The 26,076-nt window shown below is 50.8% G+C and overlaps 1 protein-coding gene across 1 annotated transcript; it reads right to left on the reverse strand.

The window, feature by feature from the left end:
* Positions 1 to 381: 381 nt before the first annotated feature.
* On the reverse strand, positions 382 to 18,076 carry SLC52A3 (solute carrier family 52 member 3). The gene is made up of 5 exons (XM_079943764.1): positions 18,068 to 18,076; positions 6,708 to 7,320; positions 4,542 to 5,047; positions 2,385 to 2,508; positions 382 to 1,877 (listed from the first exon to the last, which is right to left on the reverse strand). The coding sequence occupies exons 2-5, from the start codon at positions 7,272 to 7,274 to the stop codon at positions 1,665 to 1,667; spliced, it is 1,410 nt and encodes a 469-aa protein (XP_079799890.1). The 5' UTR covers positions 7,275 to 7,320; positions 18,068 to 18,076; the 3' UTR covers positions 382 to 1,664.
* Positions 18,077 to 26,076: the final 8,000 nt, after the last annotated feature.

The raw sequence follows: 26,076 nt of genomic DNA on the forward strand, positions 1-26,076 counted from the left end.
GCTAACACAGAGAGCCACCCCAATCACTAGCTGAGTTCAGAATGACAAACCGTGTTATCTACTTCTCTTACTTGAGGTTATCATTTGAGAACCTGGATGTAATAGGTTGTGTCTACTGGACTATATAGAAGGGTAGAGTTTCTGCTTGTGCAATCTCTTTAGCAGACCGTCTGTGATGTGCACCACAATCAGGTTGAACATATATTCAATAGTAAAACTGTTTTCTTTCTTTTCTACTTTTGTGGAGAGGTTTTTGGGGTTGGTGGGAGATTTAGTGTTTAATTTTGTCTCCAACACCTTCAAATGTCTTTCTACAGAGGGCTGGTTGAACAAATCTGGCACCTCCACACAGTGGAATACTATGCAGTCACGACAAAGAACAAGAAGGCTCTCTGCATTTTCACTGTTGCCTGAAAGTGCAAAGTACACAGCAGTTTACTACTTTTTATGTAAAAAGGCTCTATGTTTGAATTTGCTTATATTTGCATAATCTCTGGAAGAGTAAACAGGGAACAAATAAAAGTGCTCATGTATGTGTTAAGGGGAACTGGGCAGAGGGGGGAGTGGACAGGGATGGAATTTTTTTGCTGAACATCATTTTATATTTTCTGACTTTTGAAACATGTGACTGTATTATCTATTCAAAATTAAAAAGGAAGGGTGGTGGCAAGCAAACAAAACAAACCTCTAAAGCAAAGAAGTCCCAGGACCAGACATTCTCTAAGCCCTTGATTCTGTTTATTTCTGAGCTCAGCCTTGACCTTAGGACCAACTGAAAGCTGATTATATTGAAACTTTTTTTTTGGTGTTCATGCTGGACTTTTTCTTGGAAGGCTGACCTTAGTGTAAAAGCAAGGAATGTCTTTATTTAAAAAAAGAAAAACAAAAAGTAAAACCAAAAAACTATCAGGTAGCTAACATACTCTTCCCCCACTCTCCTCCTCCCCCCAGTTCAGAGGACTGCCTCCCAGTTCAGTGTCGGCCGGTGAATGGGGTGGGGGGGACTCACGTTCAGAGTCTTGCTGTGGCCCCTCTGCCCCAATCCTCTCTCTGCCTCTTAGGAGGTCACTTAATCTCCAAGGAGTGGGCCTTCCTGTGTCAGCAGGGGTGACAGGAAGGGGTGCATGGGGTGCAGTGTTCCTCCATACTGGGAATTGGGAAGCCAAGGTGCCTGAGATTCCACCGTTAGCCATCTGTCTTCTAGAAGCTTCTCTGAGACGATGGGGGAAAAAGGATATGGGGAAGGGGTCATCTCTCAACGCCTCTGGCCACTTCTAGGCTTTGTAGATTGTCACTCCTGTTAGTACTGTTGGGCGTCAGATCAGGATGTGCTGGGTGCTTCTGCATTTTATCCCTGTGCCAAACCTATGAAGTAGGTGTTATTTCTTATAATCCCCATTTTATGGATGAAGAAACAGAGGCATAGAGCAATCAAGTGACTTCCCCAAGGTCACATAGCTTATAATGGGCAGCTCAACCTCCCAGCTGTTCCGCTTCTAACATCCTCCAGCAGGGTGCTGCAAATCAGTTAAAGAGCTCTGCCTCCTAGCTCCCTACCACTGGCTCTGCGACCTTGGGCACACGCCTTGCCTCGAGGGGTCCCAGTTTCCGGGTGTTAGTCATGGGGGCGGGGCCTTGTGATGGACCACGCCACTTCAGTTGGCCTAGGTGGAGCACTGCAGGCTGCAGAAGTCAGCGGATGAGAAGAGCCTCAACACGTTGACCAGTGGGAACATGATAAGCGCTCCGAGGAGCGAGCCCAGCTGCACCGCCGCCCCGCACCACAAGAGGGCGCTGCGGCTACGGTCACGCAGGATCACGCCCAGCATCACCTTGACATAGCTCAGACAGCCAATGAACAGCACCCACGAAGCCACCTGCGGGGATTGGTTGGGAGAGACTCAATAGTGAAGGTAACTTTGGGGCAAGCCCCAAGGGCGAAGGGCGCTTCTAGGGTGACCGAACAGGGCTAAGGGGACCCCATGGAATAACCTCTAAGTTCAACGAGAGCCTTTTGCGGGTGACTCTGCTGGACTAACGGGGCCCCCTGAGTTGACCTCCCCAAGGACAAAGGAGAGCCCAATAGCTTTTCTGTCTCATGATCAAGTCAAGGGCAACAAAGAGAAGGCCACGCTGACATACACATAGTGGAAAGAGTGTGGCATTCAGGGGAGAAGCTGGACTGTCACCTTGGACCAGCCAGCTCACCTTCTTAAGCCTCTGTTTCCAAATAAGAAGCATCCCTCCCCCTCCCCCCAACCTTGGGCTTCCTGAGTGAGTAACCACAAAGACTTTGGTCAAGAGAAGGGGCTATACTCTCGACCTCCCAGGCCTTGGCTAGCTGGGGGGTGGGAGGCGGACAGCTCCACAGGCCAGATACTTACGATGAGGACTTCTCCACCCCAGTGGCCCTGCATGAGGGGGCAGGGGCTCATCACGGCCATGGCCATGTTGTAGGCCCCAAAGCCGGTCCCGAGCACTGTAAGGACCCCCAGGAATGGCAGAGACCTAGGACAGAGCGGGGAGTGGGACGTGAATAGAGGAGGTGAGTAGCCTGACCTCTGCCCCTACTCCCCCACCCTGCCCCAGCCCCAGGGGGCCACAGGGAGTGGTCAGAGTCTCCAGGCTTAGAGGTTAGACCCATGTGGAAACTTCCAGGCTACCCAGTTCAAGTGGGTCAGCGAGGTTCCTGGGGTCAAGGCTGGCCTAAGTCATCCTGAGTGTTAACAGCAGGGCCCAGCATCCCAGCAGGAAAAACAGAATAGACTCTAGTGCTACATGAGCCTGGTTCAAATCTCAGTTCCACCCGCAGGACTGGTCCCTAAGCCTCAGTTTCCTCACCTGCATAATGAGTCTTGTGGGGCTGGGGAGCAGAGTGTGCAGGGCCTGGCCCTGGCTGTGGGCCCACCTGCTACCATCTGCTGCCATTTCCTGCTGTGATACTCCCCAGCCCAGCCAGGAAACTGCGCTGATGAGCGGGAGGCTTGGATCATGTTACTGGCACTGCAGGGTGTGTGCTGTGCGACCTCAGGTGACCCTTCTCCCTCCAGCCTCAGCTGCCTTGTCTACAACGTGAGGTTTGCATGATCTGGGGGTCCTGGTGGCTGGCTTAGAGGCACTACACTGGTGGCCTTCCATGTAGGCCCTCGGTCTGACCACTGAGGACACCATCCTTCATTTGAGGCCTTTTCCCTGGGGTCTCCCTGGCCACATTCTTCAGAACACTGACAGGTATGCACCCCTAGGTGACAGTAGAGGGGCTGCCCTGCCTCTAAGGACTCATTCTGCTCCAAAATTCTTGAATTCTGAGACTCTCAGACTCTGTATTTCTAACATTCTGGGCGTCTCAGCGTCCACAGGTCTGTGGCCTCTGGTCCTGCTCCCTGAGAAATCTCCAGCTTCCCTCCACAGTTTTTAAACCTCAAGGGAGAAAAATCAGCTTTCTGGCAAAGTGACATCTTCTGTCCAGCTCTCCTGTCCTCATTACTCCTCCTTCCCGGGCTGGGGGGTGGGGGGTGGGCAGGGCTGAGAGGCTGTGAGGCCAGGCAGGGCAGAGGAGCACGTGGGAGGCAGGGACACCTAAAGTTTCACAACCCCAAGGTGGGTGTTTCTCCTGTGCGGATCCGAAGTCCCTACATCAGAACCACTTAGGCTGCTTATTAAAATATGAAATTGGGACTTCCCTGATGGCACAGTGGTTAAGAATCTGCTGCCAATGCAGGGGACACGGGTTCGAGCCCTGGTCTGGGAAGATCCCACATGCCGCGGAACAACTAAGCCCGTACGCCACAGCTACTGAGCCTGCGCTCTAGAGCCCTCGAGCCACAGCTACTGAAGCCCGCACGCCTAGAGCCCGTGCTCCGCAACAAGAGAAGCCACCGCAATGAGAAGCCCGCGTACACCGCAACGAAGAGCAGCCCCCGCTTCGCCGCAACTAGAGAAAGCCCGCGCGCAGCAACGAAGACCCAACACAGCCATAAATAAATAAATATTTATATTGAAAAAAATTTGAAATCTAGGCTGGATCAATCTGCGTTTTATCAATTTGCCCAGCCATTCTTCTAGAACTGCAGCTGTAAGGGAGCCGGCATGGGCCGGAGGCAGGAGGGCAGGGCTGAGATCCTGGGAATTAGACCACGGCAGACCCTTTCTCCAAGCCTCAGGGTTTCCATTTGTAAATGGGAACCTCACTTCCTGCTTGCTCCTCCACATGGGCCAATGGCGGTGACGGTGGACCTGAGATGTGCCACTGCTATAAAAGCTTTACCAGATTAGCTCGTCTTATGCTCCCAGCAACCTAGGAAGAAGATCTATGATTATCCCCACTTTCTAGATTCCTGAGGCACAGAGAGGTGGAGTGACTTGTCCAGTATCACAAAGCTAGTAAGTGGCAGAGCCGGGCTTTGAACCCAGGCAGTTGAGCCCCAGAAACCATATTCTTAACCACTACACATGCAGCCTGATAGGTGGGTGTGGGATTCTGGGTTCTGACATGAAGTGTGCCCCCAACCAGAGTTCTCCAGGGCCAGGTGGGGGTAGACCTGTTAGGCAGAAACATGGAGAGGAAGCAGGCGAGAGGGTTGGCCATGGAGCTGAGGGTGGCGGACAGGTGGTAGGCCACGGGCCCATAGGACAGGCAGGAGTAGGTCTGCACGGAGGGTAGCACGCCGTTGGTGAGCGCGTTCACAAAGGCCACCAGGATGTAGATGAAGGTCAGGTGGGCCAGGTGCCGGGGGGCTGTCTTCTCCTCCAGAGGCTCCTGGCCCTTCCCGCTGTCCTCCGCGCCTGGGGGGCCCAGGTCCTTCCCTTCCTGCGGCCGGATGGAGTGGAGGGTGACCTGAGAGGTGAGGAGGTCTTCTATGGAAGCTTCCCAGCGCCTGGGTAGACGCTGGAGGAAAAAGAAAGCAATGAGGCAGCAGGCCATCATGAAGGAGAGCAGGAGGAAGAAGACGAAGGGCGAGAAGGTGGCGGGGAGGTAGTGGCTTTCCAGGTGGACCACGGAGGGTGCTGTCCTAGCGAGCTCAGACACCAAAGTGCTGCTAGCTCCCTGGGAAAGACAAAACAAGGGTCAGTCGGATCCCTGATGATGTCAGGGCACAGGTAACAACCTCATTAATGATGACAATACGGGCACACCTTGCTTCGTTGTGCTTCACTTTGTTACACTTCGTGGATGTCGCATTTTGTGTGTGTGTGTGTACACAAACTGAAGTTTTGTGGCAACCCTACATCGAGCGAGTCTATTGGTGCCATTTTCCCAACAGCATTTGTTCACTTTGTATCTCTGGGTCACATTTTGGTAATTCTCGAAATGTTTCAAACCCTCCACTAACAAAAAGATTACGACCTGCTGAAGGCTCAGATGATGGTTAGCATTTTTTAGCAATAAAGTATTTTTTAATGAAGGTATGTACATTGTTGTTTTAGACATAATGCTACTGTACACTTAATAGACTACCTATAGTGGTAAACATAACTTTTATATGCACTGGGAAACCAAAAAAAATTTGTGTGACTCTCTTTATTGCAATATTGCTTTATTGCAGTGGTCCGGAACCAAACCCTCAATTATCTCCAAGGTCTGCCTGTATACAATAATATTAGGCATTATTATTAATAAGTAAGTGATGGATAATAAACGCTCACACTGACTGATTGCTCACTGCACGGCAGCACGGTGCACGTAGCAGCTCGTGTGCGCCTTCTGACGGCCCTGCGCAGTGGGGTCCATCACCCCTGGTTTTAGAGGGCACAGAGGTGTCAGGACGGTTTGTCTTACCTGAGGGTTCTGGGGAGTACGTGGCGAAGCCAGCGCACTTGGTTCTTTCTGACCCAGAAGCTACAGCTGTCCCCCCTGACTGCCCTCCAGGGCAGGTAACCACAAATATACATGTTCAGAGGAGGAGCTGGCTGGAGACAGGAGAGCGGCCCCACCCAAAGGCGCCCTGTGGCGACCTTTTTCCAAGAGATATCATGCCTCTAGATTTATGTATGTGACATTTCAAAAAATTTAAATGTTATCAACTAATTCAAAGTCTCGAAAAAGAAAAATGCTTTCATGCTCTGGTGGCCCAGGCCACTGGTTCGCAAACGTGGCTGTACTGCGGTGGTTTGGATAGTGTTAGGTGTATATACTGTCTAAAATCCAGTGAGGAAGTTTGATGTTGTAACAGCACGAGGTATTGAAGCAACGTCTAAAGTCTATGGTTCTCAGCCCTGTCTGTACATTAGCGACACCTGGGGAACTCTGAATACATACACGTTTACAATCCCTTATCTGCAATTCTGAAATCCGGAAAGCTCTAAAAGCCAGAATTTTTCTGTGACTCATTTGACAGCAACACTTGAGCTGGATATGAGTCTATTTACAGCCTTCATCTGCCTGCTGGGCACGAATGCCCCAGGCTGTGGGCAGCGGGGGTCACTGTGCTGCATTGCTGAGTCACAGGCCCTGGCCCAGACTTGGGGTAAGTGTGTTCTAAAATCTGAAACTGCAGGTTCCAAAACACACCTGACCCCAAGGATTTCAGGGCTGGGGGTGAGGGGGGTGCCCGCTGGCATATGTCTCAGCAGCTCCCCCAGGGGCTCTAAAGCGCTGCCAGGTCAAGAACACTGGTCTACCCAACATCTAGGAAACACCAGCCCTCCGCAGGATCTTGCTTATGACCAAGAACAGAGCTGCAACAGCTCTGGGTAATGCCAGGTACCTGTGGGCTGTCCATGCTCCTGGTGGTCTCGGGGATCGGGGTGGTGTCTGATGTCTCAGTGATGTTGACACAGGTGGTGAGACCCGAGCCCTGGGCGAGAGCCACCAGGGCAGGCAGGAGGCCGCTGAGTCCTTCACCCACAAAGAAGGTGGTGAGGTAGTGGGTGGGCAGCCTGCTCATGAAGGGCAGGAAGGTGACGGAGGAGGTGCAGTCCACCAGGGCCAGGAAGAAGGTGAGGACCAGAAAGGCGATGCTGTGGTGGCTGCCCAGCACCCAGGAGGTGACATTCCAGAGGAAGGCGAAGAGGGTGCAGGCGATGGTGCCCACCCCCAGCACAGTGAAGACGATAGGCACCTCGGAAAGGCAGCCGGGTTGGAAGTGATGGAGTAGGGTGACCAGCAGGGGGCCGACGTTGGCCAGCTGGATGATAACTGTGAGGTAGGAGGGCAGGTACCAGCCCTCGGGCAGCTCCGTTACCAGCAGGGGCAACTCTACCCAGAGCCCGTTGATGGCCACCCAGGAGCCCATCCCGAAGGTACAGACCAGCAGGTGTATCAGGAAGGCCATGGTGACGTCTGCCCTGGGCCGGAGGCTGCTGCCTCCACAGATCAGCCTGCAGTGTTGGATGGAGAAAAATACTAGGTGAGCAAAGTCAGGTTCACCGTCGAGCAAAAGACTGTGCTTCTGGGCCCTCCCCACGAACAAGGTGGCTTTTTATTAGCAGAAAACATGGACAAATTCCTTTATAAGCAAGCTTCCAGTGGGGAAGGCTTTCCTATCATGACTTGTAAATCCAGACCACAAAAGAAAAATTTGATACTTTCAACTGCATAAATCTTAGAACACACAAAAGCAAGAAAACCAACAAAACAGCCTCTGCGAAAAATGCCAAAAAATACCAACAACAAGATCAAAAGACAGATGACATCCTGGGTGAAAATACTGCAATGTAAATCACAGACGGAAGATTTATCTTCCTAATGTATAAAGAGTTTTTATAGATTAAGAACAAAAAGACCCAATAGAGAAGTAGATAAAGGATATGAAGAGTTCAGAGGAAAAAGTACAAAGAAGTCTTAGACATATGAAAAGATTACCTTCATTCACCATGGGAAATGTCAATTAACAATGACTCCAAGGTGCCACTTCGCACTGTGAGATTGTCCCAAAGCCAATGTTTACCTGCCCTGGACAAAATGATGTATGTACGAGGTTATTATTTCTTGCGGCCTTGTTGGTAATAGCAAAACATGGGAGACAACCTCCCTGCCACCCACAGAAGAGGGGCTAGTGGAAGGGATGGCTGCCTCTTGGAACAGCACACACCTGTTACAAGGAGAGGGCTGCAGGAGAGCTCACTGGCTGATAGGATAACGACAGGCCTCGAGGCCGAGCTGATAAGTGAACAACATCAAGGTAGGTAGACAGGAGAAAAGGAGGAAGAATATGTTCTCTTTGCTTGTATTTGCACAAAGCAGCCCTTGAAGGACACACAGAAACTGCTGGGATGTTCAGCACCTCAGTATAGAGCTTTTTATATAATTTAGATTTGTGAACCATGTAAACATACTATCTGGGGACTTCCCTGGTGGTCCAGTGGTAAAGAATCCACCTTCCAACGCAGGGGACGTGGGTTTGATCCCTGGTCGGGAGCTAAGATCCCACATGCCATGGGGCAATTAAGCTAACGCGCTACAACTACTGAGCCCGCACACCTCAACTAGAGACAGAAAACCTGCATGCCACAACTAGAGAGAAGCCTACATGCTGCAACGAAGAGGCTGCACGCCACAAAAAGATCCCGCATGCTGCAACGAAGATGCTGCATCCCACGATGAAGACCCGATGCGGCCAAAACACAAAAATAAAATAAATATTAAAAAAAGATAGGATCATTGTCAAAAAAACATTAAGAAAACATACTACCTGTTACAAAAATAAGGTTATCTGATATAAAATTGCAGTCTGGAGTTTTTCTCCTCAAATTATAGAGCTCCCTCTCTGGACAGGCCCTGGGAGACTGCCTGACTGGAGCCCCCCTGGAACCATTCTGTGATCTGTTTACCACCTTCCTAGTTACCTGTGTCATACCACCTGTGCAGTTACCCTCAGTCTAAGGAAAAATATTGGAGGGGCTTTGTCAACTGAAAAAAAAAAATCAGCACCGCACAACATAAGGGCAGTGAGTTTCAGTTTTTATTCATGGGTCTTACTGAGGACTACAGCCTCAGATAGCTCTGAGGAACTGCTCGGGAGAGGTAGGGGAGGAGCCAGGATATGTAGGAATTTCTCGGCTGGGAAATACACATAGTCGTGCATACATCTTGGTAAAAGGTCACACACAAACACACACAAACCCAGATAGCTCTAGCTAATGATTTTAGTGTTTTTCTAGGGACGGGAAGATGCAAGATTTCTGGGTCATTGAAATTCTTCCTTAGATATGCATCTTAACTGTCTAGGGGCTCTATATCCAAAACAGAATGCTTCATGCTGTTTTTCCATCCTGAATTCCCCCCAGGGAGCCCCGTCCGTGGTCAACTTCTGTGGGTTGCAGCTAGATCCTCGGAGAGCTGGAATGTCAGACAACATTCTTTGTTTACAGCTTCGAGTGAGACTCTGGAGCCAGCTGCCTGGACTTGAACACAGCTCTGCCTCTTAACTAACTGGATGATTTTGGACAACTGAGTTTGCCTCTGTGCCTCATTTCCCCCCTCTGTAAATAGAGGGCAATGATAGTCACGACCTCATGGTTTGTCATGAGATGCAATGCGTTAATGCGTCGTCTCAGTGCCTGCCGCACAGAGAACGCTCACTAAGGGTTAGCTGTTTTTGCTATGGTGCAACGCCAGGTTTGGTGACAATTATGTTTTTCTAATTTGCATGGAAATTAACATATGACTATTAAAATTAATAAAGGAAAAAAGTTCCCCATGAGGTACCACCTGAAATACTGGTGGCACATGCACCATTTTGGAAAGAGATGTTGATTGGGCCAATCACCTCCTTTTACCGATGGGAAAAGGGGTAGGGTCTGCAGGGGTGTAGGGGCTCTGCTGAGGCTGGTGATGGGATTTGGAGCTGGTCCCCTGCAGCACTTGGCTCCACCTACCTCTCCTCATGACGCTAATCTTGGTTCTGCTCAATTCACATGGTCAGCCTTTAACTCCTCGTCTCTCTTCTAGAACCCGCAGGGGCAGCCCTGTGGCTATGCCCCACCCAGGAAGCTCCCCTCCAGGTTCCCACATACAGAACTGACTCTCCAGTTCCAGACTCCTTTCCTCCTTCCGCCTTGGAGGGAACACAATCCTCGGGCTGCCACCTCTTCCTCTCTGGGAGGCAGAATGCAGAATGCAGCCCGACCTGCTTTCAGTCCCACTTCACCACCTCCTGTCTGGGAGCCTTAGGTGAGTCACTAAGCTCCATTTCCTCACCTGCGAAGCTGGCCCACTAATAGCCCAGGACAGGCCTGGTTCTGGGCATGCCCAGAGGACCCATGGAGAGAGGGCAAAATTCTGCCTTCGCCTGTGCAGTGCTCCTTGCCTGGGGCGCCATCTCCCTCCCGTCCATATCCCAGATTTCTGCAGGACCCTACCCCCCAGGAAACCTCATCTGGCTGCCCAGCCCTGGGACCCAGGACCCTCCATTTAGGGTTTTCCTGGTGTGGGTGTATGCTGGTACATTTCCCGGGGAGACTGAAGCCCCTGGAGGGCAGGGGCTACTTTGGAATCTGGCTTTTTTTTTTTTTTTCCCGGTATGTGGGCCTCTCACTGTTGTGGCCTCTCCTGTTGCGGAGCACAGCCTCCGGACGCGCAGGCTCAGCGGCCATGGCTCACGGGCCCAGCCGCTCCGTGGCACGTGGGATCCTCCCGGACCGGGGCACGAACCCGTGTCCCCTGCATCGGCAGGCGGACCCTCAACCACTGCGCCACCAGGGAAGCCCTGGAATCTGGCATTTTGACGGCAGAAGAGCCTTTACAGATGACCTAGCTCAGGATTTGTAAACTGGTAACTCACTGGCCGCAGGCGAGCAGCAGATGTATTATTTTGATGTGTGGCATGTTGTAAATAATTAATTACTGAAATCCACAAGTCAGGAAGGAGTTGGCATACGAAACTCAGGATTTCTGGCTTCTTGGGAATATGCTGGAAGACCACACCAGGACAATGTGCCCACATGGCAACAATCACCCTTGGCCCTCTGTAACTTAGGGCACCTGCCTGGGCCCCTCCATGCCCGGTAGACACTGCAACCCCTGATCAAGCCTAGCCCTTCTTTCTGAGAGCAAGATGTGGCTTGCCCAGGATCCCCCACTAGCTGGGGGCAAAATGGGGGCTGGGATCCAACCTTGGGCCTCTCAGTACTGGACTCCGGGCACTGACTCCAGCCACCTGGAGGCAGACGCCTGGCCTGAAATTGCAGCTTCAACCCCTGTGCAAACAACTTAACCTGATTCCTCTTGTGCAAAATGGGAGGGTCCCAGTACCAACATCAGAATTGTTAGGACCATGAACCTGCAAAATACTAGCATGATGCCTGACACATAGTAAGTGCTCAATAAACGTGAATGATCATGATTACGATTTCAGCAAACATGTCAATTGCATTTAAAAACACACAATTTTCCTTAGCACACTTCTAGATACCACAACACACATTCCTGATGGCAAAACTTTGTCATCACTTCCCCCTAAACAATCAACCCGGTATTATTAGTCACCTACTTTGTGCCCAGTGCTGTGAGGATGCAAGCAGAAAAGCCACAGGGGCTATGCCCAGAGAAAAGTGTGAGGAAGAGGTGTGTGGGCTGCAGGACCCAGATGCATCATGGGCCAAAGCGGGCAGAGTTGCAGGTAGAGGGGAGGGTGCAGTGGCTGGGACTGGATGGAAAGACAGGGTTTCCCACCTGCTGGGAAAACTAGTAAAGTAGTCTTGTTCAGGCTTCAGAGGCAGAAGTAGGCCTCTGACTGACTTGTGACCCTGCCTCGACTGTGCTGCCTGCCTGTTTACACACTTAACAATTGTTACTAACTAGTCAGGCAGCACTTACCATAAGAAAGGGAGTGGGTCCTGGAATTTCTTGAGCCCTGGGGACTTGGCCAGTCCCCTGCGGTCTGGAAAATCTTGTGACTCACATGGTGAAATCAACAGCATTGTTACAATTGAACCAGAGCTGCATTTTTGCACGCAAACAGATGATATCGGTTTGCGGCCACGCGCTGCCCGGGACCCTTCCCAACTGGGACTTCAGACTGCTGTTACTCGGGACTTCCCAGCTGCTGTTTGAACCTGGATGAAGGTGTTGGCCCAATCTGGTGATGTATACTCGGTTATATCTCTCTAATACTTTTATTCATCCCCTTCTAATGACTGTATATTGAAATTATGTTAAATAATCTTCTATTAAAGAAATTAATTAAATCTGTTCAGTTGTGTGAGACGAGTGGTTATTTTGCCAGCGAATCCAACGAACCTTGAAACTGAAAGCAGGCTTTCGGCAATACACCACCCTACCTTGGCCAAGGCAGGTAACTCAATAGCTGCAAAACAGGGGCTGTCCCGCCCTGGAGGATCAGCGGAGTGGAGGAGGGAGAGAACCTTTCTCAAAAGCCAGCAATTCATTGCAGCTTCTCAGCTGCCCAAAGTACTGTCCAAGTAGACCCAGAAATAGGTGCTGCCTGCCCACTCCCACCTGAGACCAGGATCTGGTATAAAGCAGGCAGAATCCCACTGGAAAAAAGCTGACCCACATCAGTTAAGGTAGAGTTCTGCCTAGGATTGGTGAAACAATACAGAAGGAAAGAAAAGGTAGAGCATTGTATGATATTCCAAGGCTGAGGCTACTAGCTGCTTCCCACTGGCCACTCTTCCTTCTTCCTTAGTTATTACTGAGACCAGATTTTTGGTTGGGCAAATGGCCACTGAGCTAAAGGACTACATTTCCCAGCTTCCCTTGTAGCTGGACATGACCATCCAATCAAGACCAGGCCAACGAAGTTGGAAGCGACTTTGGAAGTCTCCTTAAAGGGAGTGTGCCCTTCTGTTCTTCCTTATCCTGCTGTCTAGAATTCAGATGTGATAGCCAGAACGCCAGCAGCCATTTGGCACAATGGGAGATGACACGGGGGCTAGATGGAGACTAGACGCCCTCAGGACTTTGTGGCCCAGAACTGCCACACCAGCCCTGTTCTGTCTGCCGTAGGACCATTTTGCTTGTTTAATGTTAAGGTATAAATAAGCTTCTATCTTGCTTAAGCCACTCTTATTTTATAAATAGCAAAGCACTGGCTAAGTGTACGGAAATATATGTTCAAGGATGTATATTGACCAGTGATAGTGAAATGGAGCAGGACCCTACGGTCCTTGCCCCCATGTCCTCAGCCTGCCTTTTGTCTGTGGAAAAACTTTAGCCAAAGAATAAGTTTAATCAGAAAAGTGAGAAAATGCAGAAACAAAGGAAAACAGTCCAACAAAACTAAATAACAATAGTTTAGTCATTAAGCATAGTCAAGGACCTGTAGTTCCTTCTCAAAGGGCTCTAGATAATATTCTGAGCCATATTCTATGAGCAGTCTTATAGATAGTGAAACCCCTGCCAGCTGGAGAAGTTAACTGCATGATGATCAGGATGTAGCCGTGACATAAGCTGCCACAATTCCGAGAACTGGCCTCAAGAAATGGAAACAAACCAACCCTGGAACTAAAGATTAATTGTACTTAATCAGGATGACACTGGTCAGACCACTGATGATCAATTTCAAGATGACTGTCACAGCCGACTCTGCTGTTTCTGCATGTAGCCCCCTCCCTCTGTCTGTAAAGGCTCTTTTCCCCTGATTGTCGGGACGGGGGCGCGGGGGGGGCGGACGTCGGCCTTTGGACAGGCATCTGCCTGCCACCCCCACCACCCCGGTTGCTGGCATTCAAAATAAAGCAAACTTTCCTTTCCACCAAGCTTGCCTCTTTATTGGCTTTTGAGCTGCGAGCAGCTGGACCCCACTTCTGGTTACAATAGTAGCCAAAAACTAATGAGTACATTTATCTCATTTACTATCAAAGCCCAGCCTCAGAAACTCAGGTCCTGCCACAACTAGGATCTGATCAAAAACCAAACTCAAACAAAATTAGTTGTTGAGACACACCTTAAAGAGATACCAAAAGGAAAAGGTTAGGAGTAAATGTGGGGGCAAAGGTCTTCCAGAAAAATGCAGGGTGGGGGGAGAGAGAGGGAGAGGTAACTCTCAATATGGAATTTGATGGCAAAAGTCAAAAGTAGGAACTGAGACCCAGAGTCATTTCATATTGATAAAGACAAATTCATAATGGAGTCAAAACAGTGGTGAACATCTATATTCTGAATAACATTCTCCAGAAGCCTCAGAAATGCTGGGAGAAAAGGACAGAAGCACAGTAAATGGTGGGGTTTTGACTCATTGTTCCAGGCCCTGAGAGCAGAAGAAGGTAAAAAATAAACAAGGATCTAGAAGAGGCAATAAATGATATGCAATAGATGATATGATAGGCATATGCCTATGTCTATTAAGGAATAAGTAAATAATTAAAGGGAGGAAGCGAATTTGCAGAAGATGGTTACCTTTTATCACTTGAACAGCTATTCAACTATGAGGTCAGCAAGGTGGCCAGTTACACATTGACAAATATGTAGTTTTCCTGAATAGAACCAGTTAGAAAATAAGACTTCTATTGGGTTGTCATTTAGGAAAAATAAATAAAGTTGGACCTCTTTCTTATCTCTTACTCAGCCCCCACCCCCACCAAAAAAAAATCAATTTTAGCTGGATCAAATGTTTAAATATTTTTTAAATTAAAAAAAAATCATAAAAATACTCCAAAGAACATACAGGCAGAGGGAACAGCTTGTGCAAAGGTCCTGGGGCAGGAATGAACCTAGGCCAGTGTGGCTGGAACAGTGGGCTTAAAGGGGAGAAGAGGGCAGACAGGGGAGATAAGGAAGCTAAATTTCATTTATGTGCAATGGGTCCCATGCACTGAGAGCCTAAATCCCCACGGCCCACAGAGCTTTCTCTGGGTCCTTAGGAAGGTGCCACCACAGCTGCAAGGCAACTGATTTGGCTCTGCAAGTTTCTGTTTCTTCACCTGGAAAAAAGTCACAGTGGTGTAAGGTCCAGCGCGACCCATCTCCTTTATGGTTCCCCTGCCTTGGCTCACTCCCAGCCAGCCACACCAAGTGCCATGTGCTCCTGGACCCCGGCGACACAGCCATCAACGGCAGTGGATGGGGGATGTCCTAGGCAGAGGGACTTGCCTGTGCAGAGGCCTCGTTTCTTCAGAGATCTAAGGAGTGGCTCAGAGTGTGTTGGGGATATTGTTTAAAAGTGCACATCTCTGTGGGCTTGCCTGGTGGCGCAGTTGTTGAGAGTCCGCCTGCCAATGCAGGGGACACGGGTTCGTGCCCCGGTCCGGGAAGATCCCACATGCCGCGGAGCGGCTGGGCCTGTGAGCCATGGCCGCTGAGCCTGCGCGTCCGGAGCCTGTGCTCCGCAGTGGGAGAGGCCCCAACAGTGAGAGGCCCGCATACCGCAAAAAAAAAAAAAAAAAGTGCACATCTCTGTTATCTCTGTTTTTCCACAGTGACCTTGCAGCTCTTGTTCATTCATTTATCCAGTATTTATTGGATACTTGGTGTGTGCTGGACATAACCTCTGCTCTCAGGAAAGTGTGGGAAGAAACAGTCACTAAGCAAAGTAGGAACACAGAGCAAGTCAGCTGGTGATAGGGCTGTGGAGGGAAGAAGCTGGCCGGGGGAGCAGGCAATCGGGAAGGGTGGCTGCAATCGTAAATGGGGTTGTCAGAGGGAACTTGAAGGAAGCCTGGGAGTGAGCCATGTCAGGGGAAAGAGTGGTGGTGGGGGAGGGCGCAGCAATTGCAAAGGCCCTGGGGCAGGGTCTCACCTGTCTTGCCCCAGCCAGAAACAGGTATTGGTGTTGGAAGAACAGCCAGGAGGCCAGCGTGGCTACAGCAATTCCCGTGGGGAGGAATGGGCAGGTCATGTAAGGGCCCTGTAGGCAAGAGTCTGGGGGTTTTCTCTGAGCTAAAATCTCCATTGCTGGACAGAGGTGGGACCAGCTCTAATTTCGTTTTTAACAGAACCATGCTGGCTGTTGTGAGGAGAATAATGGGGGGCCAGGGTGAAAGCAGCAGTGAAACTTGTTAACCCATTAGGAAGCTGGTGCAGTTCCCCAGGCAGAAAAGATAAAAACAATAACAGTAACAACAACTACAACAACGGCTGCTATTTCTCGCTGCTTGTCTTGCAGGCCTGGCGCTAAGCACTTCACACACGCTATCCATCAAATCCTCTCAACAATCCTGGGACAAGCATTATAATTGTCTCCATTTAAGAGATGAGGAAACTGAGGCTCAGGGAGGGAAAGTCATTTGCCCGAGGTCACACAGCTGGTCATCTGGGAGCTGAGGTTTGAGCCCAGGCGTATCTGACTGTGGACCCAGCCCTCTTAACCAGCCTGAGCAGGGCCGTGTGGGTGAGGGGGTTAGGAAGCTGCTGCAGGGGCCAAGCTGAGCAGGATCCCTTTCCACTCACCTCCAGTCTCCCCAGCACTTGGGCTAGGAAAGGGAGAAATGGGGTTCAGGCCCTGGAGAACCTGGGAGAGACTCCAAGACATATCTGTTTCCCGGGCCCCTTCGGTGACTGTGGGAGACCAGAAACCTAAGGCTTTGAGTGAGACACTTGAGATGCCCCCACAACAGATGGGCAAACACAGGGAAGCCAGAAGGACAGCCTCAGGCAAAGGTGTCCCTTCCCTTCCCATTCTCGCACAGAGAGCTGAGTCCCAGGCCCAAGGGAGTGAAGGGAGTAGAGGGTGAGGGGCCCGCACACCCTCAATGTGTGGGCTGGGCCATCTCCTCCCCCACCAGGCAGGAAGGGCCTTGTCCAGCCTTGCTCATCAGAGCCCGAGCCTCCAACCCTGCGCTCGGTCCTGCTCTCTGCTTTCTTCCTTTACAGCATCGCTGGGCATCAGCTTGGGGACGGGAGCTTCTCTGTGTGCTGCTCTCTCCCACGTGAGCCCGGCCCTGTCCTCTCTCCCAGTGTCCAGATGGCCACCTGGTTTGCTAAGGGCTGGGCCACCTGATCGAGCCTGCCTCAACCATGTGTGCTAAGTCGGCCAGGGCAGCCCGGGCAGTGCCAGGTGACGGCATGGGCACTGGCCACACACTGCTCCCAGACAAGGGTCTGAGTCAATGTTGTCCCAGGTTCCAGACTCCTAGTAAGACTAGAGGGGGGGGGATGTGGTCCAGGCAGGAGCAAGATGGCTCTCAGTGGACAGAAGAGGGAGACAGAGAGGGGCAAAAACAAAAAACCTAGAAGAAGAGATGGAGAGATAAAGACAGAGACTGAGACACAGAGGGACACAAAGAACCAAAAGCTAGAAGCAGAAATGGGCAGGAAGGCAGAGGCACAGAGGCAGGGCAAAAGGAGGGGCTGAGATGAACAGGAGGTAGAAGCAGAGGGGAGAGTCTGTGTGTGCTGGAGGCCCGGCCCAGGTAAGCCACCGCCCTCGTGGCTCACATCCACGTGTATCAAGAGGGCTTCACCTCTCCTCGCCATAAGCTTGGCGTTACCTTGGGCCGCATCCCATCTCAATGTTCCCATCTCACAGATGTGGGGAATCCAGGCCCAGAGAGGAAGCAGTGCTTGCCCACACCCTGTCCAACCCCTGGTCGACCAGGCCTGTGCTCACTTGGCTGTGCACCCTCAAGCCAGCTGCTCACCTTCTCTGGGTCTCTGTGTCTCCAAAGGGTCTGAGGATGCCCAGGCTTTTAGCGCTCGGCTGCCGGGGAGGAAGCAAGGAGATAACAGGACCCCAGCCAGCCAGTGGGGACTGTGAGTTCCCTTTCTCCCTCTCGCCTCTCCCAGGGCCTGGAAGGGCTTCAGGCCTCCCAAGGGGCTGACCTTGGCTGGGTTCCTCTCCCCTCAGGGCCCATCCCAACCCTCGGTCTCCGTGCCAGGCTGGTGAGATTCCGGCCCCCACCTGGTAGGAACAGCTGTCCCAATGGTGTGGAGATGCAGCCGGATAGAGGTCGGGGCGGGGGGCGCAGTCTTTTGGCCTGGGGAGGAGGGGTCTGGAGTCCACTCAGCCGGCTCAGGGTGCCCCAACTCCAGCCGGACCTGCGGGCCAGCGGAGGAGGAGACCCTTCTTCCCCGCTATCCGTCGGCCTCCAACCCAGCAGCTGAAATTTCCTTTCTCCACGGCCAAGGGAAAGGCCATGGGCCACCTGCTGTCCCCGGACTAGACTGGCCCCTGGTACCTGCAGCTGTGCACTTACAGGCCTGAGTCGCCCAGGTCGGCTGGCTTACCTGCTGGTCGTGTTCCCAAATGGCTCTGCAGGGGAGGGGCCAGAGGCAGCCGGTTAGTATTAACCTGTCCCCGCCCCAAGGAGGGGGAAAGGCGCGGGCAGGGTGGGCGGGGCTCACTGAGAGCCTAACTGTGTGTCTGAATCAGCCCAAGCAGCCCAATCCAGAGGATCCTGATGATTCAACTTAACAATAAAGGGCTCTTTACTCAGCGCTTTAACCCCCAGAAGACAAAAGAGCCGGCCAGGCATTGGCTCCGGCCCCACCTTCGGGCCACCGTAATTCCCTTCGTGCAGAAATGGCGCCCCCTGGAGCAGAAACTCTTGGTTCAAATAGTGGTGCTTAAATAAGTCACTTGGAAAGTGGGGATAATAATAACGCCCTCCTTGTGGAGCAGAAGTCAAAACAGCCAGTGTGTGCTGAGCGGACTCTGTGCCAGGTCCTGAGCTTGAGGTGCACTGATACGTTTAATCTACCACAGACTTTTTTTTTTTTTTTTTTTTTGCGGTACGCGGGCCTCTCACTGTTGTGGCCTCTCCCCTTGCGGAGCACAGGCTCCGGACGCGCAGGCTCAGCGGCCATGACTCACGGGCCCAGCCGCTCCGCGGCATGTGGGATCTTCCCAGACCGGAGCACGAACCCGTGTCCCCTGCATCGGCAGGCGGACTCTCAACCACTGCGCCACCAGGGAAGCCCACAGGCTTTTTAAAAAGATTTATTTTTTATTATTTATTTATTTTTGGCTGCGTTGGGTCTTCGTTGCTGCACGTGGGCTTTCTATAGTTGCGGTGCACGGGCTTCTCGTTGCGGTGGCTTCTCTTGTTGTGCAGCACAGGCTCTAGGCGCGCAGGCTTCAGTAGTTGTGGCACGTGGGCTCAGTAGTTGTGGCACATGGGCTCAGTAGTTGTGGCTCGTGGGCTCTAGAGCACAGGCTCAGTAGTTGTGGCCCATGGGCTTAGTTGCTCCGCGGCATGTGGGATCTTCCCAGACCAGGGCTCGAACCTGTGTCCCCTGCATTGGCAGGAGGATTACTTAACCACTACGCCACCAGGGAAGCCCTACCACAGGCTTCTGGGGAGATACAACTACTATCCCCATTTTACGAACGAGGAACCGGAGGCCTAGAGAAGTCAAGAGTCTGGCAGAGCTGGTCTCTGATATCCACTGACGAATACTACTCTGCCGCATAGTAATAGTTCGTATCCAGTGAACTATAATAGTCCAATATCCAATGAAATCTGTTAATCCTAGGCAGGTGCTACTTTTATTCCCTACTTTGTAGATGGGGAAACTGAGGCTCCAAGAGGTTAAGTGACTCCCTCAAGGTGCTATAGCCGGTAAGTGCGGGTCAGGATTCGAACCCAGACTCAAACTTGTGCACACACGGTGTGAAATGAATCTCACAGGGCCTGGCTCACTGTGTGTTGAGGTCTACGAATAATTCTGGCTTGCTTTTTGTCTTATTCTCTGAGACAGTCATTTACTTGATAAGCAGTCACTCCCCTGGCAAATGCTTGGGGTGAGAGGTAAGCAGACCCCAGGGGTGGAGACCGGGCCCCTCTCTCAGCTGCCAGGGGCTCAGGAAGTGATGAACCCAACACTTTGGGTTGTAGGGACACAAGAATTTGCTCGTCCTCTACCAGGATGCAGTGTGAGGCTGCTGCCCCCCCCAAATCTCTCCTTCCCAGTGATGCCCCCTCCCGACTCTCAGGAAGTTCTGTCTAAGGTGTGACCCACATCCATCTCATGGGTGCTCCTTATATCATTTTTACTTTTAACTTAAAAAATATATCTTTGGGGAATTCCTTGGCTGTCCAGTGGTTAGGGCTCCGAGCTTCCACTGCAGGGGGCGTGTGTTCGATCCCTGGTTGGGGAACTAAGATCCCGCATGCCAGTGACGCGGCAAAAAAAAAAGAAAAAAAAATCTATATCTATCTATATATCTTTATTGTCAACCTTCAAAGACTCCCCCGTTGCTCACCAAATGAAGAGAAATGTCCAAGCCTCGCATTTACATCCTTCCTCAGCTGGGACCAATAAAACTTGACAACTTTATCACTTCCTCTTTCTTACATGTAGCCTTTGCTACTTACAGCCAGAACTGCTCACAATTCTCTAAGTGTTTACAGTACTTTTAAGCCACCGAAATTTCCGTACTGATCCTTCTATTAGAATATCCGTTCTGCCCCATCTTTTTCTGCGACAATCCTACGCGTGTTTCAAAGCCAATCTCAAATACCACCTCCTCTAAAGAAACCTTTCTTGACATGTGTCTAATATAACCAGTATACCCTGGGAATTTAATGTTTGTTGCATATGTGAATGAATGAACCCCCGCCAAAAGGTTCCCCACTTCCTTGTCATCTCCAGATACTTGTATAGTATTTCTTGTTTAATTGACATTAATTAATTAAAAGTTGTTAGCAGTTTTAGGTTGATGGGAAAACATTCTTTATACAGTGGGGCACATCCACCACGTCATTCTGAAGCTTGCTTTTTCTGCTTAATATCTTAGAGATCTTTCTATATTCCCAGCATTGAGACCTTCATTCATTGGCTTCATTCATTCAACAAACTTTTATGAAGTGTCAGTTGTATGTCAGGCACTGTGAGAGAAGCTTCGGATATAAAACTGAACAAAACAGACAAAGCTGTTGTCCTTGGAGAGCTGATATTCTTTCTGGTGGAGCAAGATGAACAATAAATGGTAAAGAATAAGGAAATTATTCAGTACGTTAGAGGATGTTCTCTGTAGAAAAAAGAGAGAGCAGGGTGAGGGGAAGGTGGAGTGGGGAAGGACCCAGCGGGGGCAGGTTGCAGAGTGCAGGGAGCCTGTAGAGCCACCTTGAGGGAGTCCCAGGACGGTAACGGCAGGACCTAGCAGTGTCCCATCACCCAAAAGCACAGGGGTGAATTTAGCCTGCCCCCATTGCTGGGTGCCTGTCATTTACCATCAAGAACAACGCTGCAACAAATACCGTGGCAATCTGTCTTTTTGCCCAGGTGTGAAATACCTGTAGAATCAATCCCTGGCCGTGAACTACAACATACTTGAGAGCGATCACTCAGTTGCTCTCCAAGGACGCTGCACCAGGACCACGAGTCCTCCACAAAGCGCTGCCCCGGGCGCTCTCAAACACGTAGACTCTTCTGGCCGGTCAGGAGGTCGCTCATATTCCACCAGGAGAGTTTCCAGGGCAGACATCAGCTGATCCGTGGCGGGTCCCCCAGGGCAGGCACCGGAGGTTCACTCGCAGTTGCGGAGATGTGCTGCGCTTTCTGAACGGGTTGATGGGCAATTGGATTAGGGGCTGAAGGCGCCACTGCCGTTACTCAGAGAAGCCACCAGGGGGTGCAGGAAGCCCCAAACTCCGGGGAGATGGACCTTGCAAAGGGCATCTGGACTCTTAGAACCTTCTCACTGGGGTTGTGTGGGGCCTAAGTGCCAAGGTGAGAAAAGGTGGAAGGTGGGAGGAAGGAGGAAAGAGAGCAGGAGAAAATAAGACGCGGGAAAAGAGGATTAGGGAAAGGGGCTTCCAAGGGTGCCTCCAGACCAGTTTCAGTACTTGTTTGCTCCCTGATCAGGGCTCCCAGCATGGTGCAGACCCCACCAAAGGGAATACAATCTCATATCCATGAATTGAATTCAAGAGTCCAGAACAGACTGGAGAAAAAATTCACAGGATAAATATGTACAGTATGATGATTCCATTTGTGTAAATAAATTATATTCTCCACAAATAAAAGCTATATTCTTTAGGGCTGCATGTGTGTTTACCACATATACATCTATATGAAAAAATCTGGAAAGATGAATTTCAAATTGGCAACAGTGGTTACCTTTGGGACTGTGTGTGTGGAGGTGGTCAGGGAATAGGAAGTGGAATGAAGAGGACTTTAGACTTAAATGAAATATCTTTCTTTTCTAGGAGTCTATAACCCTGTTAGTTGTGTAACCTAAAATTAAAAATTGCTGAAAAAAAGAAAAAAATGAAGAAAAAGAAATAAAAGAAACATCAAATGCCATCCTAGTGTCGCATCAATAGAAGTCTTACCTGCAGCTCAAGGGGGGTGACAGCCTCCTCTGCTCTGCTGAGAGCGTACCTAGGACCTCCTTTCCTCTCCTGGTCTCTGTCCTGTGTGAAGAACAATGACAGCTCAAGGCATGCCAAGAGTTGAAGGTGGGGGGAATTATGGTGCCACCTGAATGGGGTGTGCTGATGGGGGAGAACGCCCCTTACCCAAGTTGGAAAAACTGGGCTGGAATGGGAACCACTTTCAGGTTTGTATGTAGCAAATGGGTCCCTGCTGACAGACCTCTGCTGGGCAGGGTCCTGCCCTGGGGCAGGATTCCAAGAGTGAAGCATGGTGGAAATTCCAGCGCAGATGGGGTAGAGATTTCCCATCTAGCTAAGTAGGGAAGGTGTGGGCTAATCTGGGGATTTGGAATGTATGCAAGATGAGGCAGCATGATGCTTCCTAGGAATGTAGGAGTGCCAAGGATGGACTCCCAGCATCCTATGGGAGGTTGTGGGGGATTTCGTGAAATGCCCACTCAGCTCTGGAAAACAACAGCTGGGAGGCCAGAAGGAGCAGCCATTGAGATGGAGATCAGACCTCAACCGTAGGTGGGCCTCAGTATCTTCATCTGTAAAATGGGTGAGGGCTGGGGTATGGTCTCTGATTTTTTTCCAGTCAAGTATGTTCCAGGGTGCATACTCTTCCTTATGGCCCTCAACCTGAGGATTTGCAGCTCCAATCATTGGCCACCAGAGGTCGCCTCTGACAGGCTTGAAGAAGAAAAAAGCCAGCCTGGTCTGAAGAGGAACCTGAGGCTGGGAGTCTATTTCTTCCTTTCTCTCTCTTTAACGTGACTATTGATTGAGATTAACTCTGTCCCTGCACCGGGGATACAGCAAGGAACACGGTCTCTGAAATGGAGCTGCTCTCTCCTCTCCGAACTCCTGTTTTTCTCGCACACCCCACATCTAATCTCTTAGCAGATCCTTCGGGACCAAGAATCGGGCCACTCGGTACCCTTCCACTGCCACCTCCCTGTCCAGCCTCCTTCATGTGCTGCCTGGACTTCTGTGGTCATCTCTTCACTGGCCATCCTACTTCTCGCCCTTCTGCCCTTCACAGCACGACTCAGAGCCTGTCCTGCCTCTGCTCAGAACCCTCCCAGCCCTGCTGGGTTCCTCCCCATGGACTGGCCCCGTGGGGTTCTGCTCCCATCACACTGAGCACGGCTTCCTCCCTCCCCCCTCACTCTCCACTCCAGCCACACTGACCTCCCTGCTGTCTCTCACGTGGCAAACTCTTGCCCTGCCTCAGGGCCTTTGCCCTTGCTGTTCCCTCTACCTGGGGCTCTTTCTCCAGGCAACCCCGTGGCCCCTCCCTCACTTTATTAAGGTCTCTGCTCAAACTCACCCTTCAGAGGTGACCCCTTATTAAAGTAGCCTGGTCGCCGACTCTGTCTCCCTGCACATGCCGCTCCCGTTTTCTTCACTGTGCCCTTGATGCTGTGTTACGTGTTCTCTCATGTACCTTGTTTGGTGTCTGACTCCCACCAGCATCAGCTCGACAAGGGTGGGGACCATGTCTGATTTGTTCCTGGCTGAGGCCCTGGTACCTAGTTTGTACCTGGCACACAGATAAGCTCAGGAAATATTTGTTGACTGATGAGTGACAGGGGGGACCTTGAGAAGGGACAGCTGGGCGTGAGGGTAAGAGTGACTTTCAGTGAGTGACAGGTGGAGGGGAGCTGGGCTGCACTGATGGAGGGGGGATCCTCTCTTGTTGGGGGGCACCGTGCCCTCATCTCAACCTCCTCACACTTCTGTCCCCCACCCTCCTGCAATGACCCTGACTTGCTGGGCGCCAGAGGCAGGCTTCTGACCCTTTTGGCACCACAGGCCTTCTCTTCACCTCTTCCCTCTGCAGGACTGTGTGTCCTGGGCCCTCAGGAAGCACCCAGACCCTGGAGACAGGGCATCTGAGTCAGGCCTGGGCCTGTTTCCCCATCTGTCTAGTGAGGTAGCCAGGCCCAGGTCCAAAGTGGGGGGATGGGCTGATGTGAAGGGCTGTGCCCTCTGCCCCTCCCCACTCCAGACACTGGCAGTGTGGCCGGGCCCCTCGAGGACAGCTAAGCTGTTGGCTTCCTGCCTGGCTCCAAACCTGAGAGCAGATATACCGGGGAGGGGACAGTCAGCGGCAAGGCCTGCGGAGCTGCTCAGAGCACCAGAAGCCAGCCCTGAGGAGAGAATCAGGGGGGCCCAGGGGAAGGAGCCCCAAGCTTCTGGTTTTCCCAACCCAGAATGTTCTTCCCACCTCGCCCAGGCTTCCTTCACTCTCATGGCATGTTCACAATTTTGACCACGCCCAGAGTCTGCCATTAATGATTGTTTCTTAACGTGTTTTCTTCAAATCAACTGGCTAACATTGAATTCGAATAATTTTAGACACACAGAAAAATACAGAATACATTATGAACTACATACCCAATACCCATATTTAACATTGGCATTTTCCATATTTGCTTCATCTATTTCTTTCTGAAATATCTTAATGTGAATTATAGATAGCATCCATTTTTGTCCCCAAATACTTTAGTTTGCATGTCCAAAAAGTAAGGCTATTTCCAGGGCCACTGTTTCACTTAATAATATCAACAGTTCTCTGATATCTAATATTTAGTCCACAACTGACTTCCTTAATTTTCTCCAAAATGTGTTTTACAGTTGACCATGGATTCATTGTAAAAGGAAACTTGACACACGAAATGAAAAGCAAGTATCTTCTGCCATGAACAGAATGTACCTCTGGAAATGGAGACAGTGTTTCAGGCTGATGCGGTGCCCAGGCTGCAGCTGAGGCCTGCTCTCCACTTGTTATGCAGGAGACTCGTGGGCACTGGTGTCAAACACAGAGCAGCAGAGAAGACTTTCTCACTGATGTAAGGAGACTTGAAAAGGACTCAGAAAGGGAATCACCTTTTCCACGTTGGGGTCAGAGTTATTTAATGCGGGACTGGTCTGCAGGGACAGGGAGGTGTGGGCGGGCCAGGAAAGTGGCCCATTCCCAAGACTCCAGAAGGTTCTGGGGAAGGACCTGGGATTCCTGGAAGACCATGCTGCAGTGGGAAGAACACTGGAGGGGAGTTGGGAAGGGGTGGATCTGTCCCTGCTCTGATTTGGGCCTCTGTGTTTCTGTCTGTAAAGCTGGGGAAATAGTGACGCCAGGACAGGCCTTCCACCCCACCCCTCCCCCGCTCCTGCCAGGGATCCTGAGGACCTGCGTGCCCTTCGTGCCCTGGCTTCCCATCTCTTCCAGCTCCATACCTCTTTCTCTGTTCCCCTCCTGTGCTCTGGCTCAGTCTTCCTGCTCACTCTCTGGGCTGCAGCCCAGACATGACTTCCTTCTAGAAGCCTGCCCTGCCCCCTCGTCTGGATCCCACAGCTGTCGTGATCACTCACAACTGTAATCCCTGTGCCTTCTCTGTCTCCCCCACTGGCTATGGGCATGGAAAGCAGAGAGCTTCTGTCTTGTTCACCACTGTATTCCCAGCCGCCACCTCAGTGCCTGGCACATAGTAGGATCTCAGTAAATTTGTTGAATGAACAAATGATTATCATTGCATTTCTCATACCAATCTCTTTGCCTCTTCGGGGGTTTCAGAATGGGCATTTGGTCCTTCATTCATTCATGTACATATATATATATATTTTTACATTTTCTTTCTCCATTAATCTGTTGATAGACACATTGTTTCCATGTTTTGGCTATTGTAAATAATGCTACAATGAATATGGGGGTGCAGAAATCTCCTTGAGATAGTGATTTCATTTCCTTTGGGGCTCTACTTGGGAGTGGAATTGCTGGCATGGTAGTTCTATTTTTAATTTTTTGAGAAACTTCCATACTGCTTTCCAGAGTGGTTGTGCCAGTTTACCTTCCCACCAGTAGTGCACAATGGTTTCCCTTTCTCCACATCCTCACCAACACTTGTTATC

The sequence above is a fragment of the Stenella coeruleoalba genome, assembly GCF_951394435.1.
Source record: "Stenella coeruleoalba genome assembly, chromosome: 15".
Classification (NCBI taxonomy): Eukaryota; Metazoa; Chordata; class Mammalia; order Artiodactyla; family Delphinidae; genus Stenella; species Stenella coeruleoalba.

Excerpts from the sequence above, each read along its gene's own strand:
- SLC52A3 (XM_079943764.1), bottom strand. The coding sequence starts at position 7,274 with ATGGCCTTCCTGATACACCTGCTGGTCTGTACCTTCGGGATGGGCTCC. Across the intron at positions 5,048-6,707 it reads GGAGCATGGACAGCCCACAG|GGAGCTAGCAGCACTTTGGT; the intron begins GTACCTGGCATT and ends TGTCTTTCCCAG. Across the intron at positions 1,878-2,384 it reads GGGGTGGAGAAGTCCTCATC|GTGGCTTCGTGGGTGCTGTT; the intron begins GTAAGTATCTGG and ends CAATCCCCGCAG.